The following is an 18,083-nucleotide window of genomic DNA, read 5'->3' as shown; positions in this document are numbered from 1 at the left end:
GATAAACTACAGATGTTTCTTTAGAACATCAATTCCTCTCTGTTGTCACAGATCTTTATTTTTCTTTCTTGTGGTTTTGTATCTAATCTTAATTCAGTATGTTGTCAAACTTTACAGAATATATTGTGACAATTTAAGGTATTTCCCCCTGTATTGTATTTTCAATTGTGGGTTTCCTGCTTTTGTATTAGAATGACTTTTTGTTTTGTGGTTAAAGTTGTGCAACGAACAATTCAGCAACTGTTCCTGTTATACTTCAATAAATGTATTATTGTCTGGATCAATTTGATTTCTTTTAATCCCCATTTTTATCATACTTCACTCAATATGAATTGGAATCCACTTTGTTGATCCCACATCTTAAACTGTCATCTAGACAAAATAGTAGTTTGTCTAAAACTTTAAAGTTTCAGTGTATGGCATTTAATGGGACCTTCTATACAATGCAATTTTTTTATCCCAGCTGTCACAGGGCGAGAGGCGGGGTACACCCTGGACAGGTGATGCCATAATATGCCTTATTCATATCTTTAAATATCAGGGATCCACTTCAGGGGGAGTCCACCATGTTTCTCACCTCAGACTCTAACCCAGAGCAGATAAGCAATACACAGGCACAGCAAATGGCTATTCATGCTTTTTGCATTGATTGTAGGTTTCTTTTCACACTTGTAAAGAGATCACAAAGCAAGAAGTTATATAATATAGTATATAACCATTTAATATAACCATGCAGATTGCTTCTATTGAAAACCTACGAATATTGTGTTGCTTTTCACTTAAAGGTGGCAATAAAATGGAAGTCATCCAACTTGTGCTTTAAAAAAGTATCTTTTATTTTTTTCTGAGTAAAAAAAAAGGCTAATTTGTTTCAACATACACCCTTTCCAATGCAAATATCCTTAAATATTTGATATTGAGTCTTAGACTTTTGCAAGGTTCCACAAACAAAATTAAGGATTTCTTTATTTTCTACAGTGGAAAACAAAACCAAAGTGATAACCATTTTATTGATTCCTGGAATGGTGTCCAGTTAACAGATTATATTTGTCAAGATCAACTGGTGAAATTTGCCCAGGTTGTATTAACAAATTATTGTATTTTTCTAAGGCTGCGAGGTCTGTTTATGGGAAAGAACCAAGGTCTGAAGAAAAAGCAGCTAACAAAACCTCAGCATGAGCTTGATTGAAATACATTCCAAGGTCTTTTCAATGTATAAAGCCATCATCACAGTCATAGGTAGTTTGAAAAGCATTTAACTACTTTGGTCACAAAATCTTTTGTCTGGTAACTTCTTTCAAATGAGTAATTAGTAAGTTTGTTCCTAATGTAAAAATAGCAATATATACAGTATATAACAATCGTAATAATAAAGGTAATAGTAACAGTTTTTTCCCATCTTTAAAAGCTATCTGTGTAACCCGAAGGAATGGATTCCTACTTTTCATGTCACTCAAACAAAAGGACATGAAGAGTCACCTGTGTACCATCATGCTCACTACCCACTGACGCTGGCTGTTGTGCAAACTCCACAATAAAAAGATGTGGAAAAAATTGACTGTATATGTGAGCAAAGAAGTCACGCGTTGACCCAAGCTGAAGATTGAGAGGTGAGAAACAAAAGTATAGTTCAATGTTTTGCAAGAGTCTCTGTGTCGACACAATTGGCTCTGTGTGTGAGTCCTAAGTACCTTTTTGTTGAGCTTAATAAGCTGGTAGTACAGGTTATGGACTGCATTGGTATGTCTCACACGAACACACACAATCGCAGTATTGATTTATGTTCAAATATAAATCAGAAGTTTGTATTTGAGTTATCAGATGCTATAAAATGGGATGTATATTGTTGTCATGATTGACAGGCTTTATTGACTGTGGCACTTAATGAAAGAGTTATGAGGGCAGCTGTGGGCCTCGACAGACGTACGCAGGGGCATGCTGCGTGTCACGAGGAGGGTGAATCAAATGCATTCTACCAAATGAATAAAATGACTAAGTCTAATCCATGTACTCACACTTCAAAGAAAATAAAGTATCTCTTGAACTTATGTGGGCGGTGAGCTGAAGTGCAGCTCAAAACTCATAAGCCAGCTGGAATTAAACTCTCTTTCTCACATACACACGCACAGAAGGTTGATGTCAGAACAGTACACAAAAAGTCAGGTAATGCAAGCAGGACATCTGGAGGAGGAACATCAAAGCAGACAGTAAGGGGCAGATCTCAGTGAGGGAAAGAATAGTGTTAATAACAAGACAAATTATCAAGAAAAATCACCTGTTTAGTATTTGCAATTTGGTATCAATGTGTGTCATTAAGTTTTATTCGAAATCAAATGACTTTTGGTTGATATCTATGTATCATTTGCTTATACTGACAATAAAACAAATACTATGATTATGTTTGGATTGTGGTGACAATCACTGTGAGATAGAAACAGGTGCACTTTTACAGAGAGCCATTGGAGTTGTTTCAAGATGAAACCGGCAGACGCAAAGGTCCACCAGCAGAGGGAGCAGCCATCATGCAGCACGTCACAGAGGCAAAGGATTTTTGTTTTCATCAGTTGGTTACATTCAATTCCTGGAGACTAACCTTTCTACTTTACCTTAAGAAATGGAGCATGTGCTGTCAGAGCACAAAAACTTATTGACTGAGCCGTAGACCAAATACAAATCAAGGGTGTTCATGAACTTGTTGAGCTTTTATTTGTGCAGTAGGTACGAATCGTTGTTGTGTTTGTGTTTATCCAGGCTGAAGGGGGACCGGTATGTGTGCATGTCTGTGACATTTTCTACAAAATGTTTGGCTACACCAATGTTTAGGCAGAAACAAAAATGTCTAGTAAGATAACTTTTGGATAACACCATGTCTACCTCAGGGATTTACATAGACGTAGTACAGTCATGCATAGTTTGGATGCAAAGACAGATAGTGTGACTAAAGTGACAGGCTGTACTCACAGTTGCTGCTCCTGTTTTCTTGTTGTGGTCTTTTTTACGTTGCTGTTCTGATGTGACCTGACTGCACTGTCCCAAGTTTTCAAATCCATTGACATGAGCGGCTTCGATTTTATGCTATTTATATATATACATATATACAGTAGTTTTCTAATGACCAAGATTTAGTTTTCTACAGATCTGTGCATCAGGTAATCAACATATTCTATCCACAGCCTGGCTATGGGCCCGGAACACAAGAGTTCCATGATAACAAACCAGGTACCAGGTTAATTAACAAAATAATGCACTTTTGATTTCTTTACTGGTTGTATGGTTAAAGTCAATCAGTATCTAAAGACCTGAGCCCACACACCAACTTCCCATTCTGAGCTTGAACGCTCACTGCTTTCACTCTCATAAATATTATGGGGAATTATCTGGAAAAAATACAGGGGGATTCTGTAATTAAAGATGAGTTTTAGAGTAGTGTTATAAACTTCTTTTTAATCCATTTTTTTGTAATAGTGTTACCGGGTGTTAAATAGCATTTGTGTGGGCAAGGTGTTGCAGCAGTGAGACACTGTCCTTTAAACCAAGGTAAAGAAAGAAAAAAACTTTAAAAAAAAACTTTTATTCACTGATAATTAAAAAAGGAAAGAACCATGGAGAGAATGTAGACTCGCACAAATTATACCCCCAAAAGTAAAAGCTATGATTTTCCAGATTGAGGACCAGTCAAAGTCAGATTTTCCACAAGGTGGAAAAATTAAACATGTTAACATTTTTATACAGTGAGAGAGTAGCGACACGCTGACATAAACCCATCATGCCAGAAGTAACAGTAGGGTAAAAGACTGTGGAATTAATTGAGCTACTTATTTTCACAAAAGCCTTTTGTTTGTTTCTGTAGTTCTTGCATGGCTCTTGATGTGTCATGTCCTTAAGTGTGTATCCTTAATTCATTTTACAAAATAGTGTAATTGCCTAATCTTGTTTCTTTTTGTCATTCAGGGGGAAAAAACCCCCCAAACATCTCATATCACCAGTTGAAACAACTTTTCTTCTTTTCCCCTCTCCACAAAAAACGAGGGACTGGATTAACAACCACTAAATCACATCTTTGAAAAATGATCCTTCAAAATCAGCAGCAGGAAGCTCTGCAGGAGCTCAGTATTATATTTGATTTCCTCTGCAGATCAAATCTGTTTGTGTTGGACAGAAGAAGACACATGAGGTGTCAGCTTTCTGATTACCTTCACCACTGCAAAGGTAAAGATATTCAACTGCCCATTGCTGTAGAGTTGCATGAATGCAGCTTTGTCATCACCTAGTGGCAGCACTGTTCCCTTTCATCGTGCTCCTTGAATTCACTCACTGTTACCTTTTACAATCGTCTCATTCATCATTTCACTCTGAATATTAAGCTGGGACATAAGAAATTGACTTCTAGTCAGTTAAAGATCTCGAAATCCATGCATTTTTTTAAAAAGTAAATAAATTGATGGGCTTATACTGAAAGGAGAATAGGGACAGGAACGTAATTCTTAAACTGTTTAGTTAGTTTGGCAAAAATGGAGAATAGGGCTAGACTTGCCCAGAAAATTAAAAAAAAAATGCAATCCATGCAAGCAGTCACTGTGGCAGGGCTCCTAAAAGGAAAACTAACAGGCTCCAGAACTCAAACTCAGCAAGAATACCACTACTTAAATGATGTCAGTGGACAGAACATCTTCTGAGCCTTCAGGGTCTGTTCAGTAGTACTCATAGGACCGCTTTCCTCACCATAGGTGCCATGTTCTACGAGTGTTTTTATGTCACTGAGCTAAGCATCTGTTTGTGAAAGATAAGTGTCTGTTTGTCAGAGATAAGCCCCCAGAATCTATTAAAGCTGTTTTGATAGATTTGAGGATGCAACTGGATGAACAAAATATACCAGGAAATTGGACACATTAAATTAACAGACTACATTCCCAATATACCTATTTCCCCCAGTTGATAGATAAGCCAGTCAGCATTAAAAAATAAGTCAAATGAGGCCTGTTTATTGAAAGAAGAAATATGATAGAATTTACTGAGTTCTGAAGCAATGAGCTTCTAGCTTTCAAAGAGTCTCTGCTGCATCAGGCACACATACCCATATATCCACTGTTGCATGCCATTTGTACTGTAAGGGGATAACTTTGTCCTTTTTTTTAAGCATTGAATGTAGCAAGATTCTCATCCACACACAGAGTCTGCGCTGCAGGGACCTTGGACATCCTGCTCACCCCTTACTGCTCCACACGGGAACAGGATGGCAAAACCAAAGAGGCCTGAGCTCTACATGCACATGAACACACCGAGCTTGGCGTCAACTAAGGTGTGTTTTTCTTCCACTCTGGGCCTCAGTGAGATCCATCTGTTCATCCTGCACAAGCAAACATGTCTTCTCTTCCCGTCTCCAGAAAATGCCAAATACTGGAATAAATGCAATCACTAGAAAGAGTCAGAACATAAAGATAAGATACACATGCTTGTGAGCATTTATCATTGCTGATATGTGTGAGTGTGTATTTGTGCAGGGATGGTAGGCGGGTACGGAAGCAATTCTGTTCTGCTCTGTTTGGCAGTACATCAGTGAACATTTTTCTGTTTCTCAATCTGCACCACTCTCTAGACCCCTCCGTAAACACTTACCCATCTCCATCCATCCTCTGAATCACATCACAATCACCCTCTTGCGACAGCCCTTCCATTTCTCACCCTGCCAGCTCCCTCTTAATAAAATCCCACCCTTCTTTTGTCGGCAGTAGAGGTTTGAGGTATGGATTTGGTTTAGATATTTATGCATTTTGTAGGATAATTAATGAGGAGTAGCAGGATGCTGCACACAGCATGGAGCCTTCCTCATTTCACTCCAGATTAATTGAGCAATGAGTGATAGTGCTGTTTGTAACTAGGAGAGCAGAGTATTTGGTGGTAATTATTTTTCTTAATGTATTTTACATAATGCCATTGGTAGAAAAAAAGCGGGTAGTCAACCTTCAGCAGTTCATTTTGTTAGCTATAAGTGACAGATATGGAGACACCGACAACGGAAAATGGATTGGTGTCAAAAATAAGTGATTACAAACGCATTCTGGAAGCAATTCTGTATTTAAGCTTACAGAGGGACAGATAAGACGTAGTGTTAAAAAGCAGAGTGAGAAGTAACATGTATGTTTGGGGTGTTTTGTTGGCGGATGGAACAAAATAAAAAACTACAGGGCATGTGTATATGTAGACCATTAGTCTTGTCATAGAAAAAGTGTGTAGGTAGACAGCAGATGCTATTGTCTGGAGAGTATATCTCAATGTAACAGTAAGAGGATTATCCAGACCTGCACGCACACACACATAAACCTCCTTGTTGGCCAAAGGCAACATGCACCCATAACCTACTGACATATAAAAACCACCCAGCAAGAGACACACATAATGGGCTCCCACACACATTAGCTGGGGTGTAAAATCGAGCATATTGACAACCACTGACAACAGACCAAGTGTAAATCTTACATTCACCCCCGTATAAGCTATAGGCTGAGGCTGTACACAGGGGTGCATTCACGGTGTGTGTTCATGTGTGTGTGCTGACACTTTGACACCCAAACGCGCTGCTGCGCGCGCGCCGTGCCGCTCTGCGCCGATGTAGCTGAAGGAAAAGGCTCTACAGCTCGCGTGCAGGCGTAGAGGGAAGCAGTGACAAAACCTGTGTCCTTAAATTCTCGTCTGCGGACCTTCCGCTGGTCGCGCGCATTACTACTACAACTCCTTGCAGTGTCGCTGTCCACTGTCTCCAAAGCGCAGATCGAGTGACACACGCGCAAAAGGTGCAGGGGAGAGGGTTGCCACCTGGGATAATGGAACCGAACCCGTGCTGTTAAAATCGGTCACACACACAGGCGCGCGTCGGAGAGGATAAAGGCGGCATGGCGAAAACTGACAAGATCTGAACTTGCTGTGAGGATTATTGTAGCTACATCTGACCGGTGAGACGAGGGAAGGAATCAGAGTTTGCATCACCTTGTAATAGGAATAAACAACGTTATGGCGCGCCGTGACAGTCGTTTGGGAACCTGGCAGGTCCTACTGACCATCTCTATGGTCATCATCCCCTTGTCTGCTCAAGGTAAGCCCGTGTCCTACCCTGTGCGTGTGTGCAGGCTATGTTTGGCTATTTGTGCTGGAAGCGCGCACGTGCGCGAATCAGATCACACCTGCATGGGTTTGATAAAAAAAATGTCAAGATATGTCACAGAGATGCAATCTGGAGACTGGTGATAATATTAGTTTTTCAGTACTGAGGGTCACGTATTCATTTTTGAGCACTTATCTTGAATATATTGACACTGACACTGATATCTTATGTGCATTATTTAGCCACTGCTTCTGGCAATAATGCCATATTGTCCTAATTCCTTCGCTAACCATGAATACAGTTACACTGAGAGACAATCAATCATTTTCCATTAGTATGATGTCGTATTTTCTGTCATTGCTATTGATCAGTAATGGCTCTTGAACCGTTGCTGTGGCAATAGGTCAGCCAATATCATGTCCATTCAAAGTGTGAAAAGCAACTCTTCCCCCGATGCTAATTAGGCCTAATTTAAAGACGAATTGTTATCTGCTTTGGTATTGTACATCTTCAGAGAGAGGAGGGGTACGCCTTTAGATGATCAGAAAGACATTTGGCAGTTCAGTTCAGCCGTTGCGACTGGCCGTTGCGCCTCTATATCCTAGACAAAGGCGGGATTAGGCGCACCGTGGTCAGGCTACAGGAGACTCATTCATGGCGTTGAAAGCATCGAATTCCTCCAGACATTCAGGGGAACTTGACGGTCCACACTGGTCGTTTCTCTACCTCCTCATTTACTGTCTATCACGCAGGAGACACTGCCCAATGCAAGAACGAACATCTCACATCACAGCCCATCTCTGCTTTGCCCGTCCTTATGGCTGACACGCGCGCGCGTGCTCCTTGAGTAGTGGAAATAAGGAAATTATTGTGGAACGTAGAATTGAGCGCTGCCGCTGCCCAGCAACAGGGTAGCTCGTGCACTTACAGGGTCGCTGGGGTTCACGCAGTCGCGCGCAGCAATGAACCCCGCGCCTCGCCTGCTCGCCGCATTTCGCGGCCTCAATGTGTAACCAGGCGTTAACACTGTGGCATATTGATAGGCTTCTATGTCCGGCGTTGTCCCACTCATGATTTTAACCACAAACACCACTTGACGGGGGATATACGATTAATTAGGAGTTGGTCATATTTTATATTTCATTATTCATGCCAATATGAGCCACATAGGGAAGATGATTTTAAGATGTTTTTCTTTCTCATATTTTCCTTCTTTTATTAGGTTAAAACTGTAATAGATCAAACACATATAGAAACACATTGAAATCTCCTAGAATTTGGTGAAAGTACCATCTTTTCATCTTCATTTTCATTTAAAAGCTTTTATCAATCAGTTGGACATTAACGTTGTAGATTTATTTTAGATTTATTAGATTCCAGGGCGCACCTCTCGCCCAATGGCAGCTGGGGTAGGCTCCGGTCTCCCTCGTGACCCTGAATTGGAATAAGCAGGTATAGAAAATGGATGAATGGATGGATGCTCATGTCAGAATATTGCTCTTAGCAATTCCCTTGTGCCCAAATTGTAAAGTTCCCAAGCCATTTTTATTATTAAATCACAAATCTTTGATTTTGTCATCTTTTCCAAGCAGCAGCCCGAACCCCAAATACATTTGACTTACTGTCCAGAAGGACCAAGTCTCAACCCATGATTTTTCTTTTTGACAGTTTAATTTAATTTCAACAATCATCTGCCTTTCAAATACGTTCTTCTCCAATTGAACAGTTCAGTAGCTATTCAAACCACAAGCATGAGGAAGTGAACTTTATTTAATGTGGCCATGTCAAACAAAGTGGATGGAATCCAGACTCTTGGGTGTGCTGGCATGTGAGTGAGTGTGCGTGTCCGATATCTAAGAGACTGCATACTGTGAGGTCCATCTGCCCTGCAGCCCCAGAGCCCTTATGATATGCCACAACAGATCAGATCTGATCAGATCATCAGCATCTCTCAAACCCTAACACACACACGAAGGAGGATGCTATTCATAGTTTGGAAATCTAAAATTCACACAATATAATGGCTGGTGGTCACAGGTTGGCTAATTCAGGGTTTTGGAAACAAATAAGAAATAAACCGAGAGCAGCAAAACAACATAGGTTGATTGTGAATATTATTAAACATAAAAAAAAAAAAAAATTGACGTATCAAATCAGCTCTCTGACCAGCACCTTATTACTGACAGAAGTGGTGGTGGTCAGCATCTTTGTAGTGTCTATTCAACATTGTATGCAGGGTTCTTTTCATCATTTCCTCTGTGTGCTGTTGGCAAGGCTGCTGGGAGTCTGTACTCTAACCAATCACAGTGACCTCAGGTAAAACTTGTTACCATGGTGACATGCCCAGTGTGATCCTGGAGGTTAAGAGCTAAGCGGCAGTTAAAGGTGCAAATCATTCCTGAGACAGAAATCACATAGCTCAGCAGAGGCTCGTGCATTCAGCTTGATCGTTGTGGCCGTGTAATCTCGTCATGTTCCCTTTTGCTCTTGTAACCGCTATGAAGACTGCCAGCTCCTGACAGGATGCAGCATCCAAGTTTCAACAGAGAACAAATTGGCAGAATGAAGCTCTAAATGAAAACTGAGTCTGCCGTAATCAGTTTGAGCCGCTGAAGTATGTCTCTTTCACGAACCAAGTGGGGTTCATTCCACCTCAGTTTTTTCCCAGAGCTGGAACTGGCAGAGAATACTTAACTCATTGGCTGGCCAACTGATTGAGAAACAAGAGACAAGGAGCACCAACACTGGATTCTCTGTTTCTGCTGCAGCTCCCTCACTCAGTTCCCTCTTTCAACATGGCACCTCTTTACTTCTCACCATGGCAACTGCGCTGTGTGTGTGAGGTGAATCTCGTGGCTCCTCAGCCAGCACGAGTCTTCGTGAGTCGAGGCACGTTCATATGGTTTTTGTACTAGCTCTGAATGAAGTGCCAGATATGGACAGCAGTAATCTTCTTGGACACAGGAATTTCTGGTTGGCAGTGGCAGAGAAGCAGTGTACCCCATTATTTTGATGAGTTTGACCATTTGTACAGAAGTATTAGGCCAGTCTTTCTTTTTTTCTTTCTTTCTTTGTAATTGAAGAAATATTAGTACAAATTGAAACCACAGCACCCCACTGTTTGCTTGTTAATGATGCCGATCTTTGTGCACGTTGCTCGATCATTTGTAGAGAAATATTGAAATTTTGTGTCTCCGTGGTTCATTTAGCATATAGAAGGGAAGATGAAGTCCCAGTGAGAATGCAAATTGCGAAACTTTTCTAAAATGTCCACAGTTGCTCAGCATCTTATATTGGCATTTGCCATATAAGGATGCATTCATTTACAAATTGAGATAATTACACACAAAATACAAAAGGTCATAACGCTGTCTTTGTATTGCCATACAAACTCATAGAAAAATACAAAATCATGTGTTAGTAAGTACAGGTCTACTGATTGGCTCCTTGCTCTTGTTTTTCACTGGCCAAACCGCTGGGATTGTGGATTTAAAGAAATGCAAAAAAAAAGGCACTTTTTTTCCCTACTATGCCAGAAATGATAACAGGTGCAGACAGACCTATCTCCACAGTGCTGATGCATCACTGTTATGAGACTATTTCTGCATCTTTCCATCAATAGGAAATCTTGTACATATGACTTTTTAAACAACTTTTGTTTCTTGTAGTCCACAGAATTTCTCCCAAATCTATTATTTTGGGAGAATGAGATTTCAACTTCTCCACACTTATGTAGAATTTAATGATGTCTGGCTGTGCATCGTTACTTTATAAAGGGTGGACAGTTAGCAGCCTACTGCATGTTAGCTTTTAAGCATAGCTGTCAGTCTGTATATCTTTGCTCCTTCAGTATGCAATGAGCATCATTCTTTGCAGATTGACAAGTGTAGGAGAAGAGCTTGGGCAGTTAGCCTCTGACCACTAGCTCCAAATCCTAATCTAATCCTCACCAAGTCTCAGTCACTGGAGCACATTGGTCAGTCAGTCACTGTGCCTAATCCTACATCACCAAATTCTACATCACACGCTCAAGTCTCCAGCCGTTGTTCTCATAACTCCAACGATTAATGACTTTGCTCTTTTACAGTAAGACAGAGCAAAGTATTTTAGGGAGCCATTTTTCTCCTGAAGTGATGAAGGTGTTTTATCAAAATCAGATGAGTTTGCAGGGATAGGTGTGATGTTTTTCCCTGGAAGAATAGCCTTGAACGTCCTCAAGATTTTTCCCTGGAAATACTGACAACAAAACTTTGGTATCAATCAGTTGCGTGAATTTTTTACTTTATTCATCTACATTCAGATAAGATGGCAGAAATAACAGTCCAACTTCCACTGTTGTCTGTCATTGTTCTGTGCAGACCATAATAATCATGCCACTAAATCAATTCTGAACATGAAAGCCTTTAAAAACAGTTGCATTGTGGCTTTTTTTTTTTAATCTGATCAATGGTGTACCATGGTGGTGTCACAACTGTCTACGGAAACTATAGACTTTTAATAGAAAGCCTGTGTTACAGTTTGTTTTAAGAATCAATAGTTGGTCTTTCTCGCTGTAATTATGTTTGTTGTTACTCCCTCAAAGATGTGTAAGTACAACATTAAACCACTGGTCTACTCAACAACCTTTTTGTGTCTAATTGACAGGGAAGCATTCATTAGCCAAGCGCCATCATCACCGCAATCACTCATCTGTCAACAAAGAGGCCTCGGACACCAGGATGGTGCTGAGTGATGACTCAGCAGAGAGAGAACACCTGATTGGGGCAGGGATTGGCGCCAAACTCCCACTCAGCTCCATCAGACATCATCATTCTCATAAACGCCACTACCTGGATTTCGTAGAGGAGGATCCATCTGTGATGGAGGAGCTAACTGCTGGAGGAGCAGGGCCAGACCAACCTGGGAATCCTTTATCGGATGGCGTCATCACTGTAGAGTTTCATAGTCCTGCACCAGATGTTGTGCCCTCTGATGTTGCTCTGGATTGGGAAAAAGCCCCGAAACCCCAAAAGCAGAAGGGTGGAGACCCAACTGCATGGACACTCTCCGACTTTTATGACTACCTGTCTCCTGACGATGACCTCTCAGCATTAGATACAACCCCAGAGCCTGAGCCCACCCTTTCACCTCCAGTTGACATGGAGGATGAGAATCCGCTGCTTGCTGGTTCTCCTGCTGTTCCCGACATTGTAAGCCCAAATGTGGACAGTGGGCCATCTTTACCAGCTCCTCCCATGCCAGGGCCAGACAGCAGTGATGAGTTAGGTGTAGGTGGCGCCATGGGTGCAGATGGCTGCAGGCTGGGCTTTGTGCTGTCTGGACCTGGAGTGTGTGTTTCTCAGTGTGATATAGAACCCAATTTCTGCTTCAACGGAGGAGTGTGCACCGTCGTGGCAGGAATGGGAGCCTTCTGCAGGTGAGAATCATGGAAATTCTGCGAGGTCAGCTGGATTGTTGTCTTTGGGCAAATTGAAATTAGGATTACAAGACATTCCTTTTCTTTCTAATGCTTAGGGATTTGTAAGCAGGCTGTGACTTTTAAATGAACAACTGGCACTTGTGTGTGTACAGCTGAAGTACAACAATAGTTCCTCTCTTTTATTTGTCTTTATGGAATCATTTCCAATGTGTTTCCAAAACAAAAGAAAAGATTTAGGACACCACAGACAAGCAAAAACCCACTGAACAAACACACAGAGACAGAAGGCTGGCTTAATGTGTCATGAGGGTTCGTCAAGATCACAGCAGGGTCCTGAAAGGATTAGCTCCTCTTTTGAGGTAGGGGGTAAAGACTGTGCATCTGTGGGCTGCTGATATACACATGCAGTACACACGGAAAGAAAGCATGAGGAAGATTATACAATACAATACAAGTAAGGCCAGTGAAGATCACACAAATAATAGCGAAAGGCACACACACTCACCCCCGTGAACATATGTGCAATACACAGACACACAAACACACTCTCACACACACAAGACTGTGCGTTTGCCTTGTGACCATCTGCCCAGTCCTGCAACTTCACTGTAAACTTGGAAGCAAACTGTTGCTCATCTTATACTACCTGCTGAGGGATATTACACACGCACACAAACATACACACTCAAGTATGACTTGCATATTTTCAAAAAGCTCTCAAATACTTGCATGCAAGTGCACAGAAAGAAAAGGTATACGAATCAAATGCACACGAGCACAGATCCATGCACATGCGCTGATCCTTTGATCTCATTAAAAGCTAGACTGCAAGAAGAATCCCTGCTTTGCTGGACAGGCCTCAGAACACCATGCCAAGAGTACTGAGTACCATATTACACTCTTTACTCTGTTGTATGTGTTGTAGGCATAAATATTATCAATCTGCCAGTGTAGTAGGCTAACACACTGAGGAGAAACCTATTGTCTTTGGCTTTTTAAGACAGCAGGTCAGAAATGTAGCTGTCTGCAAGCTAAAGGCATTACTTGAGGTAATTAAGGCTAAAATGGCCCCCATTTCTTCTTCTCTTCTCTCGCTTTTTATCTCTTTGAATCCAGGTGCAATGTACAGGACTATATCTGGAACAAAGGCATGCGCTGTGAATGGGCAGTCACAGAGTTCCAGGTGTTGTGTGTGGTGGTGGGCGTGGCCTCTTTCGTGCTCCTCCTGCTCCTCATGATCATTGTTTTCTTTGCCAAGAGACTCTACCGCCTCAAGAACGAGAACAGGCACCTTCGCAAACGCAGGTCTGTGGGGCTGGAGTGAGAAAATGTAAAAATAGGAACTGTGAGAGACACTGTGTGAGTTTGGTTGTAACTTTCTAGGCGTCAGCTAAAAAATGGAATTCACAAGCTAACAACAGATAATGTCTTCATCAATATAAAAGCTTGTGGCTCTAGTTTGATTGATTTGAATTTACAAACTATCAAAAATATTTATACCACACAAATCTCCCTGTCTGTATTCTTGCAGTAAGTACCGCCAACAGAGCAGCGAGCCACAGACTGACGGCCTCTCGGTTTCAACAACAGCTGACGGCTCACAGCCAAACGTAAGGAAACTGTGTGACACCCCTCCGCCTGCTCCCCAAGCTCATACTCACAACCTGGCGTACTATGACAACATTATCTGTCAGGTATGCCTCAACTCACCTCATGTTTGCTCTTCTCTCCCTTATCCCAGCTCATTTATTTTCTCTTAGGTCTGTTTCTCTGTTTTTCTCTCCTCCTCATTATGTTCTCTCCTATATCTCTCTGCCAGCTTGAGTAGTGATTCAATCTAATTTATTTCTATGTTTCGTCCCGTCGTCATGTTTGTGTGCATGCTTGCCATCCGTTTGTGCTGAATTGCTGAGTATAATCAGCTACTAACTGCAAACACTCCAAAACTGGCCCTTTATAATCAAAATATATATACAGTATGCCTCTGTTTAATGGTTTTTATACTCACCAATTCTCTCAGAAGCCACCAACAGCAAGATATACCTGGGATTATAAACACAGAAACCCTTATAACCACTTCCAGGTAAGCACAGTGAAGACGTCCACATTGCCTGCAGCAGTTTCCCTTTTCTCCTTGGCTTTGCTTTAAACTTGCCAAATTTGCTGCACAACCTCACCTCCACCATCTATTTCCTGCATCTGGTCCATGCAAACTCCAGGTGAAATGATTGATCACTTCCTGCGTGGCTTCCTGCAGCCAGTTGTTTGAGGAGTAATGTAGTCACCGCAGAGTGAATAAATAGCAGGCTCCCTCATTCGCTGCCTCTCTTACCTGTGCCTCTGCAGCTTTCCGAATAGCTCAATATGGCAGTTGAGCCTCCATTTTGTTTCCATGCTCACTCCTCATACAGCACACACAGCCATTTTAGGCCTATGCACAACTCTTCTCTACCCAGTTCTCTTCTGCAGGTTGTGCATGTCGTACTGCTATGGATTGCATTATAGCAGCGTGTAAGTGTGTGTAAATGGAAAAGGAAATTCATTTCTGCCTGTGTCTCAATGTGTTTGTTTGCTGGCAGTATTTTGTGTCCCTGTTTGTGGTAATCAATAAAATTGGCCCACTGGGTTACTGAGCCAAAACACTATGTAAGGTAACTGAAGCATGGTTAAACTTCTATACCAAAAAAACAATGGAGACTCTTCTTCACAAAAGCAAATACAAGCACAGACTAATCACAAATTGTGTGCTGTGTTAGGCATATGAGATAAGCCAAAAGAACTATGACTAAACTTTCCGAGCCTGACATTTGGTGCATGAAAGCACACTTAGTGACTCGTGTCTAGCAGTAGCGAGTGTGACCGATCAATGTTGTCCTATTTATCGCCTGCTGTGCCCATGACCTTCAGATGTCTGTGACAGGCCAATAAATGAATGGCTCGAACATTTACGTACCGACACAAAAACAATAGTTACAGACAAGCATCTCACTCTCTGACTGATGGAGGCGTGCAGTTAACACATATCTGCAAACACAAGCTCATGCTGATAGATTTTCAAAATCATACTCATTGTCAGTCCATTTGCCCACAATTGGCTGAAAAAACTGAAGTGAACAAACTAAGGCTTGTTTTCTCAGAGCTGAGCTGGCATTTCCCTGCAGCGATTATAGATGAGTTTCTGTGACTCCCGGATGCTCTAAATGTCAGGTCCAGAGGCTAAAAAGCCCCTGCAGACACATGGTTTGCAGTGCACTTTTAAAATGTCATAGGAGTGATAGGTATTGCTATTTTGTAAAGATAGGGTTAGTTGATAAGATAAAGGTGACCATACAAGTCCATATGTAAGTCCATATGGTGACCCATTTTTTTTTTTTCCCTTTTTCATTGCACTTTTTTCCTTCAGTTCTTGATGTCACCAAGAAAAATATTTGGAGCCTGAATGAAACAGGAGCTAAGACAGAATATTTCAGGCACAAGAGAAGAAGAGATGGAGCAGCAATATGAAAAATGACAAAAACATGTTTTTGTTTTACCCTAATGTGTACATGTAAACCTATTTAAGTGGAATCCCCCAAAAAGATTTTATAAATTAGTCATGAGACATTACAGAGCTTCATATTTCTAATTTCTATTTCAACTTTCAGTTTAGTACTGATTTTCTGTCTTAATATATTGTAGCTATTTGTAAATTTCTCTATGGCCAAATATCCTGAAATGTCCATGCCATTGCTATATTTTTTCTTGGTCTGGAGTGAGCTTCCCTCAATTAACTTCCCCCTTAACTGGAATGAGAAGTAAATACTCACTCACATCATTGTACAGCATTTTGCACAAAGGCTTTATTACAGGTGCACACAGATTTACACTCAAAATAATCAAAAATAAGGACCCGATCCACTTGTAATGTGCATATTCTGCAAGTGTGAATGTCAAGAAGCTTTATATATATATATATATCAGCTATCATGCATGTGTGAATAGTAACTAACTCTCCCCCACAGGATGAACCTCAGAAAGACAATCAAGCAAAATCCCCTCAACCCAAGGAAGAGGGGTCTATGAACATCCTCAACTCCCATTCCCCCAAGCAGGAGAACAACCGCCCTGCCTCTGTCGTCCACGGCCACACCCCCAACAACACAGAGGAAAATGCTGAGGTAAACACGCTCCAGAACAACCTGGTGTAATGTCACCACATGATAAAGTGTCCTGGTGAGGAATCAGACCAAAATATTTATGGCGCACACAAAGCTTCTAGTCTAACATCGTTTACATCTTGCTAAGTGCATTCCAAATCTCTAACAGTATAGTAAGACCTAATGTCAGAAGTGAGCACAACATGAATTTAAAGATCCAACTTGAGAAGCACAATAGTTCTGTTTACAAGGCTGCCATGCTCTTACTGATCACGTAGTGGCGCTGCTGCCTCCTTTCCTTCCTCTTTCTGCCTCTAATGCTGGACTAAAATCTCTGGCTTGGACCAACTATTGACTGACTGTCCTCTTTACTGATGCCCTGCCTTGGTCTTTGGCCAATGAACTCCTTCATTGTCTCTTCTCCAATCTCTCTGACCCTCTTTTCCCTTCCCCTTGCCTCTGACTGCCCCGCCTTATTGTCTCTTTCTGCCCGCATGCATTGGTGTTATCAGCGAAAAGTGTCTGAAAATCTTAATATTTGCAAAAGAAGTACGTGGCAATTCAGTGAATCTGTATTTGAAAAATATTCATGTTTGACATTGCTAATAAGTGAATATGTCTAGATTACAAGAGGTTAAAGTAATTGCTTGGAGTTGATATTTGATTCTATATGCATATATTACACACGCTGTGTCTTGTTTTTCAATGTGTTTTATTATACTTTATTGTACTTGAGATTCTTTTTGTACTTTTTTGGGTATACATGGAGGATTACAGTTCACAGTTGTTGGAATAAATCTTTTTGATTTTATTCAGCTTGTCCCTGTGTGTTGCTATGAGCTCCACTTTCCCTGCAGACTCTTTTCTCTCTGGCTCTTTCTTTTTTCTGCATGTCTACTCATAATGAAGCTCTCTACTGCCCATCTGCTCCCATGCTAATGATAACTAAATGCATGGCTGACCCTGCTTTTGTGCTACAGTAGGATGCTGCTCACAGATTACACCACACAAAACATACAATGGTGACTGGGAACCAGCAATCAGAATCAGAACCATGGACAGCTCATAAGATGTGAATAGAAGCATTACAATAAAAGCTTGAAATGTAGCTTTATATACTTAATTTGAACATTTAGGTTTTTTTTTAATTACCTCTATCAGCATATCAAATTCAAGCGAGCTTTTCACCAATGTATCCAGTGCAATTTTAGGGGAAAAGTATGGATTACTGAGTTTGAACATATGCCTGTATTGTATCAGATTTTTGGAACACTGAATGGGCGTCAATGTTGAAATTTCTCATCCATTTCTTTGTCCTCCTCTTTAATTAGCACATACAGGGGTACACACTTTTTGTGTTTGCTTATTGCACAACATTTGGTTTGTATTAATTGCATCTTATTACTTTTTTAATTCATAAAGAAGGCAT

At 41.0% G+C, this 18,083-nt stretch overlaps 1 protein-coding gene across 2 annotated transcripts; it reads left to right on the top strand.

Moving 5' to 3' along the window:
• Positions 1-6,577: 6,577 nt before the first annotated feature.
• cspg5b (chondroitin sulfate proteoglycan 5b) lies at positions 6,578-17,465 on the top strand. 2 transcript variants are annotated; one of them, XM_072370918.1, is made up of 5 exons: positions 6,578-7,090; positions 11,744-12,515; positions 13,635-13,823; positions 14,050-14,128; positions 16,520-17,465. In XM_072370918.1, exons 1-5 carry the CDS (start codon positions 7,009-7,011, stop codon positions 16,703-16,705), a joined length of 1,308 nt encoding a protein of 435 aa, XP_072227019.1. In that variant the 5' UTR covers positions 6,578-7,008; the 3' UTR covers positions 16,706-17,465. The 2 variants fall into 2 exon arrangements, with proteins under 2 accessions (XP_072227019.1, XP_072227018.1); XM_072370917.1 differs by having other exon boundaries at positions 6,586-7,090; positions 14,050-14,212.
• Positions 17,466-18,083: the final 618 nt, after the last annotated feature.

This window comes from Leuresthes tenuis, unplaced genomic scaffold (assembly GCF_036924035.1).
Source record: "Leuresthes tenuis unplaced genomic scaffold, fLeuTen1.0.hap1 SCAF_18, whole genome shotgun sequence".
NCBI lineage: Eukaryota > Metazoa > Chordata > Actinopteri > Atheriniformes > Atherinopsidae > Leuresthes > Leuresthes tenuis.
This window is presented reverse-complemented; position numbering and strand designations above follow the sequence as displayed.

Bases quoted from the DNA above. Each gene is read 5' to 3' on its own strand.
- cspg5b (XM_072370917.1), top strand. From the start codon at position 7,009: ATGGCGCGCCGTGACAGTCGTTTGGGAACCTGGCAGGTCCTACTGACC. The intron at 13,824-14,049 runs GTCTGTGGGGCT...GTATTCTTGCAG, and splicing joins AGGCACCTTCGCAAACGCAG to TAAGTACCGCCAACAGAGCA. The intron at 14,213-16,519 runs GTATGCCTCAAC...TCTCCCCCACAG, and splicing joins ATGACAACATTATCTGTCAG to GATGAACCTCAGAAAGACAA.